Genomic DNA, 21,658 nt, shown 5'->3' with positions numbered 1-21,658 from the left:
TTTTATATCTCGTTCTTTGTCACTTTAAGCATACTTTGCACATTTGAAAAGGAATCTCACATAATGGACTTCTTGCGGTGTTAACCTAGATTCTATAATACTATACAGGGTGTTTCTATATTAGAGCGACAACGCTTTACCACAGAGAGATCTCAATAAATGATTAATTTTGATATAGGAATACGAACCCTTATGGAGTCTATTTGCTAAGATATAGGGCGTTGAAAATTTTAAATCAAAATAAAAAATTTGCCATAAATCAAGAACGCATTTAAATTTTGCTTTCATATTTGGTGGCCAATATGACAGACAGCGCGCTACTGGTTAAATTTTTCCAAAGTGTGTTGATGTCAAAATATTATTTTATTAAGGAGCATATTGGTTACCAAATTTTAAAAAAAAATAAAAGCGTTCTTTATGACTAATTTTTGATGTTGACTTAAAATTTTGAACACCCTATATCTCAGCAACTAGGCCCCGTAAGGGTTCGTATTCCTATATCAAAATGAATAATTTATTGAGATCTCCTTGTGGTAGAGCGTTGTCGGTCGAATATAGAAACACCCTGTATAAGAACTGGCAATGTTATTCCTCATTTTTAATAGAAATACAAACAGTAACAACCGTGCCTAGCAAGTCGAAGCACCCTTAGATATCTTATAGAGCTTAACCAACTAACTCCTACGAATATCATTATTAGAAAATTCTCTTTCCTCTTTAGATGCGTTATTATTAGGAATAATTTCAAAAATTCGCGCATTTGTTGTTATCTTTTACGAATTAGTTTTGTTTTAAAGTTTCCATGACAAGGATATTGTATAAATACATAAGTAAAGGTAGTTATTTAATTTTAGAATATTTTATTATACAACAAGTTATATCAAAAGTAAAAAATGTGCATTACATGAATGACATGGTCCTTAAACTAATCGGTAAACAGTCGAATTTTCTTGTGACGAAATTATATTTCTTCCTGTCATCACAACTTCTGTTGATGTACTTGGTCGCAAATCCGGTGTTCTTTCAGCACTACTACACGTTCTAATCACTTTATTGGCTAATTGTGTCCGGTGTGCTACCGATTCATTAACATACCCTTCAGCGACCGTTAATGACTTCCAATTGCCATGTTTCTTTAGTGTCATTAAGTCTCCCCTAAATTCAACTATGGAAGAAAGAAGATCATTTAAGAGTGTCGATAGAAACGAGTACAAAGAGATACAACGAACAATAAAGAAAATTATAGAGGCAAAAGAGAAATGGCTCAATGAGAAATGTGAAGAGATACGAAAATTAGAACGAAAATATGATAATTTCAAAATTCATAAGAAAGTTGGAGAAATAGAAATCAGAAAGCTTATTATTGGATAAAGATGGCAAAATAATCATAGACACTTAAAGGAAATTAGAAAGATGGACAAAATATATATAACAACTTTTTGATGATAACGGAATAGGAAGATCAACTTCAGAAACAAGGAATTTGGAAAGTGGATTAGATATAACTCCAGAAGAAATCAATAATGCACTCAAAAATATGAAGAATAATAAGGCACCTGGACCTGATGAACTACCGGTAAAACCTCTTAAGCTGTTTGAGGAAGACCAATTAGAAATACTGGCAAATCTTTTTAATACTATTTATAAAACAGGTACTATCCTATCAGATCCGTTTTCATAACAATCCCGAAGAAAACAAATGCCCGAAAATGCGAAGAATATCGGACCAAATCACTAATGAGTCACACGCTCAAGACATTCTTGAAAGTTATGCACAATAGAATTTATCGAGAAATGGAGGAGGGTATGAGTGACACTCAATTTAGTTTTAGAAGTGGACTTGGTACTCGGGATGCCTTTTTCAGTTTTAATCGCTACCTTGATATTAACAGAGAAGTTCATACGAGCTTTATTGATTACGATAAGGCTTTTGATAGAGTCCGACGTGAAGAATTGATACAGATACTGAAAGAAAAACAATTAGATTACAGAAAACTCAAAATAATAGTAACACTTTACAATTAACAGAATAAATACATATAAAACGTGGAGTAAGACAGGGTTGCATATTATCACCAATACTTTTTAATATATATTCGGAAGTAATTATCCAGGAAGCACTAGCAAAAAAGAAAGCGGAGATTCGAGTAAATGGAGTTAATAACATAAGATGTCCTGACGACACTGTCTTAATAGCGGAGAATATAGAGGAACTTCAAAGAATTACAGAAAAGGTAAAAAGAGTCAGCGAGCAGTATGGGCTACACATGAATTTAAATAAAATTAAATAAATGCATTTCTCAGAATGCACAGTCACAAATTGGAAATAACCACATTAAAAAAGTACAGAAAGTCAAATATCTAGGGACTTGGATTAATTCGAGAAATGTCAGCACTGAATAGATAAAAGTGAGGATTGAAATTGCTCGCAGTGCATTTTATAAAATGGAAAACTTCTTTCGATGTAAAAACTTGAATAATGATTTGAAAAAGAGAATGATCAAATGTTACATATACTCGATCATCGTTCCTTTTGTACTAAATGGAGGCAGCTATTTTAAACAAAGCAATAATGAAAAAACTGGAAGCCTTTGAAACCAGGATATTGAGAAGAATACTACGAATATCATGGACTAAGACAATGAGGAATTATTGACTACCATAAAAGCCCACAAATTAGAGTACTTAGGTGATGTAATAGGGGACAACGATACGAATTCCAGACACTGATTATGCAGGGAAAGATAGAGGGAAAGAGAGGTATAGGACGACGAAGAATATCATGGCCGCAAAACTTAAGGGAGTGGTTTAACTGCACATAAAACCAAATGTTTAGAACAGTTGTGAATAAAATACAAATAGTCATGATGGTCGCCAACCTCCGTCCGAAGATTGCACTTAAAGAAGAAGATATTCAACTAAAAGTATAGCAAACGATCTACGAAATGAATGACCTGTACGTAAGTTAGCATTTATAAGTTGAAGAAAATTAGCCACTATTTCGGGAACCCGATAAAACTGGTCTTTACCCAAAACCTGATTCATACATATTCTATTACATAAAACAAGCAGCGATCCTTTGCTACTTCTGGATGAAGGGCTATGCACATTCGGTAAAATTTATCATATTTTTCAGTAATTTTTAAATCATTCTTTACTTCCTTAAGTTTTTCGAACGTTCCTGAATCTTCAATATCATTTAATGCTACTTGACTAATTTCACAAATTCGACAAGCTCTTGCCATCGCAAATACAACAACAATCTTACCAATTAATAAACTTCATCGAGGGCTTATTTAAAAAAACACTAATTTGTGTACTCGCTAAAATCGCAGCTTTCTTTTCTTTCAGGAATGTCTACATCATTATTGAATAGTAACATACTTTTAATCATTGAATTCAACCACACTTTGGATGGCTTTTGTTATTGTACCAATATCGAAAAATAAGCAAATAACAATGTTTCCGAGAAAAAACTGCATGTTTTCTCATCTTTCATTACATGAATATTGAATACGCGTTTTCGTAAATTTTCCGTGCTTTAGCTGGCAATAATTTTTATGACGATACTCTGGCCACTACCACTAATTCCCGTGGAGTCAAACAAAGCTCGTAATCAGACATTTTTACTTTAGTATTGAAAATAACTTCTAAACAACCACTAAGTTCACAATTTTTAAATCAAAACACAAAATTAAATTTACAGCTATTTGATTACTTTAAGTTTCCTTAGCAGCGAATGTCTAATTGTCGCTATAAGTAGAACATACCGTACTAATTTCAAAATTTAAATTCCACATCAATTATTTTCTTACTTGAATATTATAATAATATGATTTGTCAATATTAAATCATCGTTTTTTTATCACAAACAAACATTATTGGTCATACACGGGAAACACTAGATTTTAGCTTTTGTTTCTTTGTCGCCCTCAGCTGCTCGTCGGGAAACAATACAATTTCAAGCTAAAATCTATTACTTTTTTCCCTTGTGTAATAAGTAACTAAAGTTCCATTTTTTTAAATGTAATTATCAGTATTTATAATATCCAGTACCAAAAGTGCGAAAAAAACATCAACTATTTCTAAAAAATCATCTGTAAAACACTTGCCCTGTTTTAAGTATTCCAATTATTATGTTAGAATAATAATGTGTATTTTAGAGACTTTATTATACATTTATAATTTGATTTATTATTACTTTTAATGCTAGACATGGAAGATGAGTGCTTTCCGGCCATTTCAATGAAAACAGCTTGTGGCAACCTTCAGCATGATCCTTTGAGTATTAAAGATGAGCCAAACAGCGAAACGGATAGCAATCATTCGTCATGTCCTTCGTCACCTCAATCAATCTACGTTAATGCAAGCAATGTTCCTTTAGATGTCGAAATGGTATGTAGCAATTATTTTTTATTTTGAATTTTGGGTAACAAAGAATAAATAAAACACTACACAAAAGACGAATTAAAAAAAGGTAGAATTCCGGCTTAACGAAAACTTGTTCTGTCAAACTTTGAAAGCGATATATCTTTCTAGTTGGCATAAAAAATTTAAACTTTTTAGAATTCACCAATTAGGTTTTTGGCTTATACGAGGGCGGTTTGAAGATTCATTTTTAAGCGTCAAAGTTACGTTAACCACACTATTCGGCGAATTATTTTTTCAAACCAACCAAAACATAATCCTCGTTTACTTTCGCTATCACCTCTCCATATATCTGACATCATTTTTCACTGAGTTTTGCTATAGAAACTAATCGGAAAGAACCAGACGAGGTGAATATGGTTGAGGAAATGAACCGTGGCGTAGTTCGGTGACTTTTTTGCAATAGCAGACGAATGTAATGGCGCATTTTCGATATGGATCAAAACTCTCTTCTGCAGCATAAAAGGTTATTTTTTTTTTCAGTTCGATATAAAAACGTGTCAAGAATTCGACATAACATTGGCCAGTTATTGTTTTCCATTTTCTAAATAATTATCAAAGACTACATCTTTGGAATACCCAAAAACTGTGACTATGATCTATTGGCTGAAAAAACGGACTAAGTCCATTGTTTTGACTGCATTTGTTTTCAAAGGGTATATCCGACTTTCATCTATGACATATCATATGGCCATACCCCCAATCCCGAAGGTGCGGATTAGAGAGGTTCTAACGTATTTGCAAATAAAAGTTAATCTCTTCCCCAACAATACGATTGTAGGTTTTTCCATATAGAAAGGAGGTCCAAGTTGTGCATTATTATCAGTTTAGTTTAGTTCCAACTTGTAATGTGCAGTGCAATATTGTAATGGCGGAAAATTTGGAAGGGCCGCGTAAACGCCGAAAAATCAGAATGTTTAACAGTAATTGAAAAAACATTCAATTTATTTATAAATAAACATTTATATGGAAGTATTGATGATACAGTGGAACTTTTTAATAATACGATTGGTTTTAAACAGCATGTGAAGCTTTAGGAAAACCTAAATTTCAAATAATAAATCATTTGAGAATAGCCTTCGAAGAAAAGTACATGCGTACTTCTTTAGAAAATAATTTCAAACAGCAGACAAAATTCTTGTCACGGTTCATAATGAAATATATTTTATATAGATGAAACATGGATCAGTGATGGACATACACCAAATAAATTTTATCAAGATGAAACTGTTATAAGTCGAAGACATGCTTTTTCAAATAATTTATCTATTGGTCTAATACCACCAATAGGAAACGTGCGCAGATTGATAATAGTACACATCGGCAGTTGAAACGATTTTGTTAATGGTTGTTTATTGACCTTTGAATCTACTCATTCCGGTGACTACCATAACGATACGAAAGCTGATGTTTTTAACAAAAGTTCAAACAAATGATAGATCTTCTTCCTCATAATTGTATAATAGTAAAGGATAATCCCAGTTATCACTCGAGATTTTTAGCAAAATTGTCCACACCCAAGTGGCTAAAAAACCTATAGAATTGGCTAAATTCAAAGAATATCAGGTTCTATGAAAATAGAACTAATCTTTATGTTCTCTTCTTCAAAATGAGATATTAAAAAAATATATGAAATTGATGAAATTACAGAAAAGAGTGGAATGACCGTGGTTAAATCTCCACCATACCATGGACAACTACAGCCTATTGAACTGGTATTGGCACAAATAAAAGGAGAAGAAAAATAATTCTTTTGAAATGGGTGTTGTTAAAAGGGGGTTTTGGAGGCTGGAAATAATGTTAAGCTTGAAAACTAGGAAAAGGCAATTAATCATAAGATTAAAGAAGAGAAAATGTTGGACAATATTACTGATGAAATGATTGAGCCATTCAATGTGAATATTATTATACCTATATATAACCAGTATGACACAATGTTCTTTAATTCTCGAGGAAAAATTCATGGTGATTACAATGTAGAAGAATGCAATAAAACTATTTATAAATCTATTAGGAGTTGTATTAACTATATTGATACTGGTTCTTAGTATGTACATGTAACAGCAGAAAAAATATTAGGAAAATGCTCAGGTACTCTTAGAGAAGCTCACTATGTAATAACAAAATTAGACAATACGAATAAGATGAGGACAAATGAAAAAAAATATTACACAAACGTGACAAAGAAATTTTAAGGCTCATGTAAACAAAAACGTTTTTTTATTGGATAAATATGGAGAAACAAAATTCTGGTGCTGATTGAACAATTGAAAGAAATTAAGGAAAAGCTAGTGGTCTCTGGTTTTAAAAGTGTCTATATTATGCACACTGTAGAAGGATGACCCTAGAAGTACTTACAAGTATTACAAGTACAAGTATTATGCGAACTTATTGCAACGTTAGAGAGAAGAAATGCACCATTTTCAGTAGATTTAGCCCCATCGGATTATTTTAAGTTACCAAAATAAAACAAAATTCCCAACTTTTATTTGCAAATACAGTAGAACAGAATTGGGGGTGTGATCGGAACGCAAAAAGGTCGGATTTTCAGAATATACAGAACATATTCATTTACATACACAGTATTATATTAGGAATATTCTATATTTTACATTGCTGGGGAAAAAAGTCAGTTATAGATATTGGTTTAGCAAATGATATTCTAGACTTAGCTGCAATATTTCTCAGTTACTTCATGTATGTACTTATAGATCTTATAATAGGTTATGTAATACACACGGCTTTTGACCAACCCAAACCTTTATCTATTGTTCTGTACAGCATATGGTTATAAGAGACCAATGAAAGTTCGAAAATTTGTATTAGCCCAGGTTCATTTATGAAAATCTTAGACTATTTTATAATATTTAAAATGACCGTACTGTTTTGGATTGGTTTTATTACTCTCTCGTACATAAAAATAGTCACTCTTCCGTCAAACCGCCCTGTATATTTGGCATATCAGGTTATAGTTGCAAAATTTAAAATACTAAAACTTTTCAAATTTTTTAGCCTCCCATAAGTATCTCCCATACAGGACTAATAAAATCAACAACAAACACGTTATTGACGTCTCCTCATACAGTGATCCCCCAAAGATTACAGTTACCACTACAAAAAGCTACACCTACTGTCAAAATCGAAGCGACAACTTTCCATAATCTACCTCCGACACCACCGTCTTGCAGTAGTAGCGAAGATAGTGAAGATAACGGTACTATTTCCCAACCGAGTTCCCCCGCTGCCAGAAAAACCGCCCGCCTCTTATTAAATCAACCATCCACCAGGCAACCTATCAACACGCCACTTATCAGTAGTCAACCGGTAAGATTTATATTACATCACTCAATAAGTCGTGTGACTGGCACACAGATGGCGCTGCAATTGTCAATTCTATATGACGTTTATGAAGTACCAACTTCTAAAAGAGTAAAGTAAAGTAAAATTTCATGACATTTCTATAAGTTAAAAAAAGTAACAGTCATTTAAGTGAAGCTACTTTTGTTATTTCCAAATTAATGGATTCAAAACAATTTCATGGGTTAATTTATCATTGCTTCTTGATGAAAAAAATACTCCGTTCCATCGAAAAGAATTATTTGTTATTGGTTTTCTGAATTTAAACGTAGACGTGCAGACACAAATTGAAATTGTGTGAAATAATTGATAGGGTAAAGATATCACAAGGCATGCATGAACATTTCACCATGAGAAAACTTTTTTCAAAGTGGGTGTCGCGTTTACTCATAGTCGATCAAAAGTGTTTGGCCATGTTTACACATAATAAAACAGATTTTTTTGCGTCGATATGTGACAATTGTTGAAACATAAATCCATCACTTTACTCCGGAATCAAAACGACTGCAGCCGGTGAACCACGTCCGAAGCATCCAAAGGCACAACAGTCAGCTGGAAAGGTTATGGCTTCAGTATTTTGGGATGTGCATGGAATATTGTTCAACGAATACCTCCAAAAGGGAGAGAAAACCAATAGCCAATATTACATAAAATTGTTGGATCCAGGATCAAGGAAGAACGGCCTCTTATACCAAAGATAAATCCACTGTTTCAACAAGACAATGCAGCGATTGATAAGTCGATGGCAACGATGGTTATATTGAACAAATTACATTTCGAATTGCTTTCAGATACACCGTATATTCCAGACAAGGCTCTCAGTGAGTACTGGCTATTCGCTGATTTCAAAAAAAATGTAAGAAATTCAGCTCAAATAAAGAAGCAATTGCTGAAATTGAAGCGTATTTTGAGGCAATAGACAAATCCTTCTAATAGCACAGCATCGAGAAGTTAGAGAAGCGCTGGAATGATTGTATTGCATTTGTAATTACATTGATATTAAATCGATTTTTGTCAATAAAAATGTGTTTTTCTTAGTTAGTCACAAGACTTATTAAGTGATATGTTACAGATCATTTTTTTAAAAATTGCTATAGAATGATTTTTGTTTAAATATCGATTTTTACTAGAGTTTCTTCAATTTCCATCACCGCTGATGTCTAAAATATTCTCGATTTTTCATTCGTTCATGTAAATTGAAAGGTCGCGATAAAGAGCTTACAGACTATTCTAATCAAGTGCTGATGCTTGATATTACAAGAAGAAGTTATGGTTTCTCTTTGTCGACTTTTCGTTTCTTTTCTATATTAATTTTATTAACTTGTATCTTAACTTTCTTTATAGAAAGGTTCAACTGGCACTCTAGTCCTTACAGAAGAAGAAAAAAGGACGTTAATTGCAGAAGGTTATCCAGTTCCTACCCGCCTACCACTCACAAAAGCAGAAGAAAAATCTCTAAAGAAAATTAGGAGGAAAATTAAAAATAAGGTGAGCATTTTCAATTCAAAAGACGACTCAATGGCGCAATAAATCAAACGGAATTTTACAATTATTTTCTAAATAACACTGATAAACACTGTTTTTGTGATTTATGTTTGTTTTAACTCACTCATTTGAAAATAAATTAATTGTTTCAGTCACATCCAGTTTTTTTGTGACAGTTATATATTCTTTTCTAACCTCATTTACGTGTTTTTGTTTGAATAACTTGATTTAGGCGACAGTATAACGATTGCATTTGGAAAATTATCATAGAAACAAGAATCTAGACATTTGCCTTTTGGTGTACCAATGATCTCCACGGAACCAAAAGATCATGTGATTGTTATTTTTGTTTGATGTAAACAGATGCATCGCAACAAAGTCCAAACACACTGTCCAGTACCCAAACTTGTCATGAGCCAAAAGACCAATACTAAATAATGCCAAATTGCCTGTGCCAAAACCTCCAAATCAAGCAGAAAGTCAGGATTCTGTTTCTAGTCCAGAATTTGTTCTTAGTTATAAGCCGTCAACTTCAAAAGAACCTCATTTATTGATACAAATTGATTTAAACGATTTTTGTACGTGATTTGAATTTGTCTAAAAAACAAACAATAATGATGAAATGAAACCCTACTTTTCTAAAGAAAATTTGTGGAGATTTTAGAGTCATTTCTTTTTTGCTTGGGCTACAGCTTGGTTTCCAATGCAGAAGAATGTTAAAAATGATCCTTTCGTGAACCCTGACGACTTACTTTTATTACCAATGCATAAGAAGATGGCAGTGGATTTGGATTCTTACACCTGAAAAAGAAATTTGACGGGAAGCTGAATGATCTGCAAAAAGTCGTCTAGAAATATTTTGTGAATTTCCTAGGAAATCAAAGCGAAAAATTATAAAGATTCAATCAATGAGCTTATAATTTCATACAAAGCTTTGGAATGTGATATGTCCTAAAAAATGCATATACTGCACTCTCATCTGGATTTCCTCCTCGGGGTGTTGTGAGTGATGAATAAGGCGAAAGATTTCTAAAAAAGCACTATCAAAGGAAAAAAAGTCCAGGATTGCTATCAGATTACTGTTGGAGACTTAGAAGGGACCTACCATTTACGAAACTCATAGCTATTTATTGTACATTAAGGAATATTTTCTCAAAGTTTATGTTATTTTTGTTGTCACAAAGAAACCTGATGTGTTATTTTTTTGCCATTGATATATTATATAAGGTTAATTTTGTTAACCAGTGCAATTTCCATTATTTCTAAAAATTCATTATAAACAGTGACAATATTCTTGAGAATTGCGATTATCTAGGTTGTTGATATTTTCCAATAAATAACACATCATTATAGCCAAAAAAAAATCTTCTCTCGTTCTTAAGGAATTAAAACCTGGCCATAACCTAATATTTGCCTTGAAAATTGAGTTTACATTACACTGAGGAGTCACCATGATACCAAAACTGTTCTATTTTGATGTCACTAGTAAACAAATCTAATAGAAAATCATCAACCCCGATATTTTACAGGATTAATTAAATTTTTAGAATAGTGAAACTCATTGGGGGTGACATATTGTTACGATTAGGACATTTGTGATTTGTCAACCACTTTTCCAACCCCTTTTTTTCTAAATTTCATTAGAAATGCATTTAGATGGAGTGCAATGATCCTCAAAGATGTCTCAATCAATTTATAGTGCAATAATACCTCTTAAAAATTGAACGTATTGCAAAAGTTAAGATTATTTCCATATTTTGATAGATGTCTGTATTGTCAAAATCGATATGTGTTTTAGTATTTCCTAAAATGTAATAAATACTGACGAATATCGAGCTGGACTATTTTTGTGCTGCACCCTATATAAATAATAATAAATTCTAATAGAATATTTAACAATTTCGTATTTATTATTTTATATATTTTCAAAGCATTGGAATGTGTAAAAGAAGAGTTTTTTTACAGATATCTGCTCAAGAAAGTAGGAGAAAAAAGAAAGAGTACATGGACCAGTTAGAGAGAAAAGTCGAGCACCTTGTTACTGAAAATACAAATTATAGACAAAAAATAGAATTCCTAGAAGATTCCAACACAAACCTGCTCAGCCAACTACAAAAATTGCAGGCCATCGTGGCTAGGACGCACCCGCAAATTATTAAACAGCTTAAACAGATACAATAATTCCGAAAATCAACAAAATCGATTATTTTTAATAGTATTTTTATTTTTCGTTATTAAATCAGCTATTTCAAGTTATAGAGTACAAATTTGTAAAATCTGTTCGTAACAATGACGTATATTAATTTTTTCTTGTGGCCAAAATATTACCAATTTTGTGATTGCTAATGAAATAATCATTATTTTTTCAACATCAATTTATATTAATTACGAAATTTAATATTGATGGTTAGTTCTCGAAAATACAATCACAAATAATCCTCTGGATTTTTATCGATAAAAACAACAACGCCAGAGTCTTCCATCTTTTTGATTTTATATACATACATTCCACAAATTGAAATATATATAAATACCAAAGGTTGAATGTAGGTAAAACGAGCTCAAGAAAATATTTTTCTATGAAATGTATCAAGAAAAAAAAATATTATATTTACTATAAATCGTGTACTTAGGATTATATTGTAAATAAATTACGTGGGCTGAAGTGCCTTAAAACTAAACGAAAAAAATGTAGAAACAATACATTGATTTGGGTAAGTTAATCATCAGCTAATTGATGTGTTAATAATATCACAAATATAATATTTCAAATCAAGTGATTGGAATTAATAGGTAATAAATGTTATAAAACCATTCAAACATACAAGTTATCATGTCTAATGTGAACTATTTATTGAAAAGATGCTGACAACACAAATTAAATAGAAGTATGATGAAAAATCTGCCACTTACAAATAATACCTGATAGAGAAGATTACGAAGAAGCTTTATGATCTCAAAGACACAATCCTAAACTTTTTTCACACAATTAAACATTATTTGTTTGTTTATGAAGATTGTTTATAAAAACAATTTCCATCTACTAATGGGAAAAAAGAAACATTATCAATATTGAAAAATCTTACATTAATCACACAATAATAACATAATTATGCACCAATAATACTGATAAAAATATTGGGTGAAAACTTGGGAATAATTGCTATAAAATATGTGAAACTTTCAGTTTGAGTTCAAAACTGAAAATTTACAATTAATTTATTAATTGTTCCACTTTATATTCCATACAATTATATTTCCATTCTCCTAATTGCACATAAACAGAGATTTCGTTATTTTTTTTCCAAACTTCGATTCGTATGATTTGTACAACGACACTTAAAAATTCAAAAAGGATATATAAAAAACAAAACCATCAATATAACATTGACATTGTGAAAGACCAGGTGTTGATGTTCCATCAACAAAATATTTCAAATGGGTTGTACCTTTGAGTATTCCATTATTAACTAACAATGTTCGGAAACTAACCCGGATCATTTTCATTGTTGATCAAAAACTGATCGAGTTAACGGGTTGTAGTCATATGATATGATCCTTTCTACCCTAGTACACCAGTGAGTAAATATGAACAGCTGACGGGTTGTGTCGTTTGTGTAAGTTTTTTTGGATCTAAAACTTAATAATTCCCTATATATGGTTGTCTATGATTAGTTATCTTGAGCAGAATAATTGATATATTTTCGGAATATCAGCAAAAAAATAGCTTATTGTGTGTGTGTGTGTGTGTGAGTTAGTAAATCGTTGATAACTCCTCAATAACAATTATTAAACATCTAGAATATGCTAGACAACTGAATAAATATCATGATAAGATTAACGTACGAAAAAAGTAGTAAAGTCGAAAGTTCTTGTAGATTATGTTTTAGATACGAAATTTTCACCGAAAAATGAGGTTAGGAAACTGTGATCAAAATATGGTTCTGGATTAAGATGCGCAATCAGCTGATATATGACCTTGGATCATAGTTACCAAATAGCCCTATAGCGAGTCTTCAAAGAATCCACTTAGCTTTACAACTAAGATGTTCCTATCAAATTAACATAAACGATTTTACAAATAGTCTAGTAAAATATGTTCCTGAGAAGATGAAACTGCATAAAAGAAAATCATCATTCTTTTTGAAAAACATCCAATAGTCTAAAAGCTGATTGTGTAAAAAGTCCTTATATATGTGTAGGTCGGTACGTACAAATGGAAACAAACAATTTTCAATTCTAGTGCTTCTGTAAAAATTAGTATTGCTGCCAATGAAATATCAATTAAGTACTTTTGAGCAGAAGAACTTCGAGATATGCGATTAATGAAGATTTTTTTATGAATAATATAAATAACTAAACTTCTACTAAATTAACTGATGATTGCTTTACGACATTTCTTGTACTGTTTTTATATAATGTAAAATATAATGACATTTTTCGGGAACTTTACAATATGAGTAAAAAAGATTGGGTTTTATGCTACTACGTATTATTATGGGTCTAACTTAATATATTTGCGTATCATTATAAATAAATGTATATTTTTTGAAAGAGCTGAGTCGGGACCATGCTTTTTTGTATGATGCTTAATTTTTTAGAGTAGATCGCTTAGGAACTCGTTTAGATTATTGTGAGAGCATTTAGGATAAACTAAAATAATTATCAACAAAAAATTTCATTTTTAGATTGATTAATGTGTTCCTTAATGTTCGAAACACCATCAGAATATAACTTTTGTACAAGTATCACTTGATGATTAATTAAAGTATTAAATGGTTATAATTTAAAAAATCAACATTATTATTTAGCACTATCACTAGTAAACGAGCAGTGTCGATATGTTATGGCATACACTTTTCATTTCTCTTCTTAACTGTAAATGTTTATTTTTCGATTAATCACATAATTTGTTGGGGAAGAAGTTGTGCCAATTTTCTTCGAGGTTCTTTATTATCAAGAGTTCTCCTAAAGTTTTCTGGATCCTGTTTGCTATTTTTAGGACATTTTCTATGATTGTATGTTCCACACACATTGCAGTAAGAAAAGATGGAAATTGTTCAACAAAAGAAGAAAATTATTCAGCTGAATAAACAGTAGGAAAACTTTTAAACACTTTGTTAATAAGTTTTGGAACAAACGTATAAAGTGTTGGCTATCTGCATTTACTGATAACACTGATAATGAAAGTTTCATGCACAAATATAAAGATACAAGGAAAAATTAAGATTCTGCTATGTATTGAGCAGGATTTCTGGCTGGTACTGCCGGTTTTTTCTTTGTTCTTAATTATTTAGACAGACATATTTCATTGCATTGGTAATGCATATTTTGTTGTGTTAATTCCATTTACACATCTAAACGGCTATGTGCAGTACACTTTTAATGGCTCTACTCTTGGCATCATGTTTTTTTCCTTTCTTGGGGTTGATTTGAATTTCCTAGTTGCATGTGTTTTCCAGTCGCTGTTGAAAATTCATAATATCCTTTTTCTTATTCTTTGTGACAGATATGATGGATAGTTTTCTGAACATAAAAATAATAGTTCAATTTATTGAGAATCAACAGTTGAGGGGTTTGGTGTTTAATAGTACAGCAGTAAATTTTTTTATCCCTTATGTTCTAAAGAGAATTATATGCTCAGAATTTGCATTTTAATTATTGATTTGAAATAATTTGAAATGTTTACAGAATGATCTTCAGCAATTTGCGTAAGATGCTTTGACAAATTAACTCTGTTTTAATTATGCTTTGTAATTTTATCATTAGAAAAAGAAAGTGAAGGGGAATTTGAGTGAAATTCAAGTCAATTATTGCAATTTCACATTAATTAATCATCTAGTTTTTTTTATACAGAATATACAGATATTAGGAAATCTTATACCTCATCTACAGATTTTATTCTATACAATATTTCCTTCTAAGTTGGTTCGTACTTTTTTATTATTGATTTTACAAAAAAAATTACTCCTTTTAAAAAGTTGTTAATGTTCCAAAATACAAACATTGAGTTTTTCAGTCTTATATGCGGTTTGTTAAATAGTAAGTATTTTACTGACGAGTAAAGTAACTATATATTTGACTATCGAAAATTGAGTACAAAACTAAAAACTATTTTAAAATGTACAATTACATCTATTTATACATATACATTTTTAATGAGATTGTTGTATTTTTAACTATTATTCTTATCATGAATGAAAGTGATTACAAAACATCTCGTATCTCAAGGTTTTCTAATAATTTTAATACTTAATGATTACATATGCATTTATTTTGCTAATAATAAATAAATTCAAATACATCCTGAGTTGTGTAACTCACATAATATTACTACATTACATAAACAAAAATTTAACCTAATAAAACAACCTTTTCTGGTAAAGTTTTTTGTCACTTAACCCTATAAGTAATCAAGAGAGGTTAGGTGAGGGGATCTAACAGATCAAAACAGATTAGAATACCTGTGAATAAGTTTTCGATGAAACATACGTTTAGTATATTTCCTATCGTTTAATGTACTATGGTATGCCTCACACCATCTTTTTGGTAATAAATACATTGACGTTCTTTAAGTTTATGAAAACTGTAAATATTTTGAATTGATAGGTTGGCGCACAAAAAGTAGAGATGATGTTGATACGAGATGATTCCGATGGATAAAAATGATATTTTTCGCAAACAAATGGTAAATGTGTAAAAAATTGTTAATTTGATTGGTCTATTATTGAAGAAGTTTTAAATTCTTGGCAACGTATTACTCATATAATTATTTTGCATCAACCACTTTCTTTTGCATAATAATATTTGTTTTATTTGACCGAAAAAACTCAGTATTCTAATATGCAATAAGTATTCGCCACTTTTCATTGAAAGTATTTTTATAAAATTTATTTTCTATTATCATAACAGTTGAGTTAGTAATATTATTGGTATGTCTGTTGTTAAATATTTCTTGCTATCAACAAATAATTTGATTGTCAGATCATCCTAGATTATATATAGCTAAAATAGCATTCTTTTCATACGAAAATGGAAAAATTGATTTTGATAATGAAAATGGATGTGATTGCATAGTTGTACCGATTTTTTTGTCCTCATTTTTCTATAGTATTAAATATAAAGATACTCTTGTAGAATTCAAAATTTTTGCCAAACTGAGTATACAAATGAAAAATTTAAGCAGTTGATAAATGTATATCATGGTTTAGAATATGTAAAACTTTTTATAATTAAATATTTCTTAAAAGTTGATAATAAGATTTTATTATAGTTCCAACTTAGGGGGATATAATATTACTGCTTTTAGAGGACACTAAACAGAAGTTTTTTCAAAAAAATATCAAATAAATTCAATTATATATATCATGAAATCATCATGATTTAGTGGAATGGTTCTCCACATAGACGTTCCAATCCGTTATATCATTGTTTACTAAAGTGCACAAGAAAGGTGACGGTGAGTTTATTATTTCCTGTTGGAAAGACTAGGTTTGCGAACATTGTTCGTCTATTCATTTTTGAATAAAGTGGAATAAAATACTGAAGAGATTAGGTTTGTGCCCATGGTTCCTCTATTTACTCTTGCTTGTTGAACACATTTAATTAATGCTTGTAGTTTATTTTTTTTATGTTTAGATCTTATTGACTGTGCTCAATAATGTGATCCCGTTAAATTAGTTTCTGACTTATTATTACGTGTCATTTTTTCTATTGTGAAGTTTGATCATAATAATTTTCAATAATTCATGTTAATTTCTTATATATCTATTACTGATGCCTTCTCCAGATTTTTTTACCCTATATTTTTCATGAAAACGTTAAGTTTCCAAATATTTGTTATATGAAGTATATTTTCCTAACAAACAGACTGAAAGTTTGAATAGAGAAATTTTATACACACATATTTAACTTAGTTATTGTCTGAATAAATGTAAAATCGTTATAAGCTTAGCAAATATTTATATACAGGGTAGTCTGAATAAGTATCATTTAGAGATACCTTATTGATCTAGTTTTCAAATTCTAATAATTCAAAATATTAATTGGATTCTAAAGTATTATATTTATATTGTGTTGCAAAAATTTCGTAATAATTACAAAATTGATATTGTCTTGAATTACAAATATTTTGTGAATTAGTTGCTAGTAAAAATTTGGAAATAAAATGTTTTATTGGCAACACTGTAAAAAATTCAATTATAATCTGCCAGTTATTATTACTTTGAAAATTAGATTCGAATTGGTAGTCATATAAACATAAAAATGTATTATAATGTACAGGATGTCCAGGATACAGAAATTCGAGATCGAGTACTTTGAATCAAAATAATGTAAGAAGTGATATCTGCCAATGAATTTTATATATAAAATAATTTATATACAAGTATAATGAACTAATTATCTGTTGTTATTCATTACTCATAAAAAAACATATATATCTTTGACAATGAATAAGATTTTGTGAAACTTTTAATGATATTAATCAACTTTCTGGGCACCCTGTATGTACTATCATGTATTGTATATGAAAAGTGAAAATTCAGTACTTATTTGTTATATTTATTTTAACAAATGTTAAGAGTTTTATGTTGTAAAATTTAATTAATAATATTTATAGCAATTAAGGGAAATACATCTAACCACATGATCTATCGATTTTGTCAATTTTAGTAAGTAGAACACTTGTCAAAATATGATCGGCTTCGTTTCTCATGATTCAACAAAATGTTTCATATTATAAAAACATTCAATTGGAAGAGTGATAGAATTCACATATGGTAGATTTACAAGAGACGTAAGCCATGGTGTTGCTCTTGGGAAGCGTGGCTCAAGGTTAGTGTAAAAAGACATTTTGTATTTAATCATTGTGATACCTGTCACGGTTATTACGTAAAATACCAAACACATTGGATACTCTAGCTGTTAAATCAAAATCTTTACCTGACATTTTAAAATGTTTCTGAAATCTTTCATTTCACAGCTCAGACTGAAGACTTAAATCTACCATTATTTTTACACTGTTAAATTTCTTGCCTTGTACAATATCACCTTTCCAACTTTAATTTGTAATCTTTCTTTTGATTGATTAGTAAGCCAGCACATGCCTCTACCACTAACCTCTCCTATCGTACTAAAACACACGATTCGTGCCACGTTCATGGCTTCTGGGTTGTGTAAACTTACCATTATACAAAATGTTTTTGAAGCCGATGCTTTGAGACTATTAATATTTCTAATAATTAATAACTAATTGACAATTTTCTAAAATGATTGATAATGAAATATTTTGTGTGAATATACCTGCAATTATATTGTATATAAATATTACATATGTCCGTTGCATTATTCAGAGTTTAAAATATTTTATATTGTTATACAATTGAAAATTTATTTAGGAAAAAATGCATCCGATTATTTAATATTAAATAATTTGAGATTAGGTTTTCAAAATGAGAAAAAAAATGAATATAGACTACTTAGAATTCCTTACAATCATTTTTATTCTTTTAAAAAACAATATACGATAGATAGTTAACAAGAGTAGAAGTTGTGAAAATACCTAGAAACTGCCAAAAGAAGAAACCGTAAAAAAATTAACTCAAAAAAATATACATAGAACATAGTGGCAAAGAAGTTATACAGAACCAAAAGGACAACTTAAAAATAATAGAATAGGAACGATAGAAAATGAAAAATATATTGATTGATTCAGGTATACAAAGAGAAAAAACAACAGGAAGAGAAATACAAAAAAAAAAATAAATTTGAATGTTAAAGTCAACAATTGAAAAAATCTTCATATATATGATAAATGTGAAGTACAGTGGTGTATAATGAACAGAAGTAAACAAATGTCTTGGTAAGTTGCTTGTCAAGAAGGAAATCAAACCAAACCATATCTGAAACAATTAATGAAAGAAATATTCTTGCTCAATAGAAGTATATACAGCAGAATGTCTTAGGAAACTACTTAGAGAGAATAGGCTAAGAACAAGAGAAGATAAAACAGATAGAAATTTATATGGGTATTCAATTCACAGTATATCGTCATAATAGTAAGAACTCACAGCAAGGGAAAGAATGAGAGTAAATATGAAAACAATTCCAAGGAGCTAAAATAAAACTATTATATATACCTTTACATTAAGAAAGAGATGTCCATGTAAGATTTCTAGAATTTCCCAAAGCTTTACGTTTTTAGAATTTAGATCCTAAATATCTAAGAAAAATCCGAATGATTTGGAAAATAGAGCAAACAACCGACAAAATATTAATGCCAAAACAAATACAAATGTTATACGCCTAGAAAATGTTAACAAACCTAAACAAATGTTTTGATAAGTTAATATTAACTAATATATTTATTGTTGTTTGGAATTTTCAGTTGTCTATGTTCAGTATTAATTTTTTTATCGAACATTTTACAGTAGGGGAGTCCAATAGTAGAAATTTGGGTTTTCTTGAGCAAAATGGAGAATATTTTAGATTACAGAAAGAGTGGAAGGTTTTTTAATATTTCTCCTTTCTGTAGTGTCAGATATTAATAGTTTTGGTATTCCAACCTGTCTATATAACAAAGTTATATTTAACTGCTAGGAGAGACAGCAGGAAAAAAAATATTCAAGTGTATCAGTTCAAAGACAATGTTATGTAAGTCCCGAAAATTCAAATACTAATGATTCCAGTCATGCTATTAAAAAATATGACGGATATTCCAAAGAGTTTTCTAGAACTGATGGTTGAAAATGTTTTATGCCAAGAAAGGGTTTAGGAATAAAAATATTTTATCATTTCTCGAGTAAGGTTTTTTTATAAAATTAGTAAACACTTAGAACTTTATTGAACGACAATTATAACTCTAATTTAGAATACTATTAACAATTCAGTAACTATCACTTCGAAAATATATCACTTTATACCACTCGGATATACTATACTCCTGCTTTATACAAGTAATGTTCCAAAACGTGGTAGAAACTTCTGTATCAACAGCCAAGTTCTTCGAGAAACGCCTTGAACTAGTTCAACGGTTACCCAATAGATGTACTATTTCTATAATTTCCACTACATAAACTCATGACTGACACCAACAGATGGCATGCGCCTGTGTCAGTTATAATATGGAAAATTCTGTAGATTTTTTAATTAAAATTAAACTATTAAAAAAATTTTTGTCCATCTTTATATTCATTAGAGAAAGCATATTTGTATCTGAGAGAATCAAACAGAAAAAGTGGAAGATAAAGACAGATGAGGAGTGGAAAACATATGCTTCACTCCAGCTGCACCCACTAAAATTTATCAACGATTTTGGAAACTACAAGTTGTAGAAATTTGAGAATTTAATTTTTCAGTTATTTTTGTATTATTTTCTAAAAATAAAAACAATCTCACTCGAAAATATCAAATAAAATTTTTTTGACTCTCTCACTTCTTCAATTAACCCACATTACTTTAATCTGACATGTTCAAATATTTCTGAAGATCAACGATTCCTTACACAATATTAATTTGTCGGGTTTGATCTAGTTCCAAAATCACGTTTGGACTCTACTACTATCAGCTTTCTATTTTTAATTTTAAATAAATCCCTATTTTTGTATATAGAGCGTTGCGAAGTTAAAGTATATTTACTATACTTAAATGAAATTGAAAAATAGACTAAATGAAAATTTACTAAATTATCTAAAAAAATTATAAGATAATGTAATGAATTTTCCAGTCAATAAGTAATTTATATTTACTTATTTGGAGAAATGCTGAAAAAACTAGAGGGGTAATTCGTTTTATGTATCAGCATGTACATAAACTTGAATTGATATGATTGCTACTCGAAAAAACATGTTACGTAGCAGCAGTGGCCTAATGTGTACTTAGAACTCATTCTTATAAAAGTGGTACTAATATCGAAAAAGATGGTGCCAAATTTTATAACTACATTTTTTTTTCGGTAGACAACAGTAATTAAATTTTTATAAATAGAGTAGTCACAAATTTGATGTATAAAATTTACCCTTCTATCTTTTTTAACATCAATTCTTTCATACAAAATGTACAAAAATATTTGTTTTAAAAATGATTTTTTATTATTTGTTAAATATGTATTTTTGTGCATTTCGTTTATATATATTTTGTAATTTATGTAACTACAATATTATGTGCAACCGTAAAAATTTTTTTTTAACTAAGGGGCCACATAAATTTAAGAGATTTTTGTCTGCTTAATTGCACTGGGTACCAATAGCGATTGTTTGTAATTACAAACATTAATAAAGAATATATAAAAGTCATGTTTTTTTAGTTAAATCTTTACATTTATAGGTTTTTGAATGGAAAAGGAGAGTATAGGTACATGAGCATCTGAGGCTAGAAATGTAGAAAGTGT

General features: G+C 29.9%; 1 protein-coding gene across 1 annotated transcript in view; it reads left to right on the top strand.

Annotated features, from left to right (window-relative positions):
* The window catches only part of LOC130452730 (cyclic AMP response element-binding protein A-like), a 161,996-nt gene extending 140,439 nt beyond the window's left edge, over positions 1–21,557 (top strand). Inside the window, exons 3-6 of the mRNA XM_056792147.1 lie at positions 4,214–4,395; positions 7,441–7,752; positions 9,130–9,273; positions 11,236–21,557. Coding sequence (XP_056648125.1) covers positions 4,214–4,395; positions 7,441–7,752; positions 9,130–9,273; positions 11,236–11,451 — 854 coding nt within the window. The 3' untranslated portion in view covers positions 11,452–21,557. The remainder of the gene's footprint in view (positions 1–4,213; positions 4,396–7,440; positions 7,753–9,129; positions 9,274–11,235) is intronic.
* Positions 21,558–21,658: the final 101 nt, after the last annotated feature.

The sequence above is a fragment of the Diorhabda sublineata genome, chromosome 2 (genome assembly GCF_026230105.1).
Source record: "Diorhabda sublineata isolate icDioSubl1.1 chromosome 2, icDioSubl1.1, whole genome shotgun sequence".
NCBI lineage: Eukaryota > Metazoa > Arthropoda > Insecta > Coleoptera > Chrysomelidae > Diorhabda > Diorhabda sublineata.
Note: the sequence above shows the minus strand (reverse complement) of the source record. Positions and strands in the feature narration are given on the sequence as shown.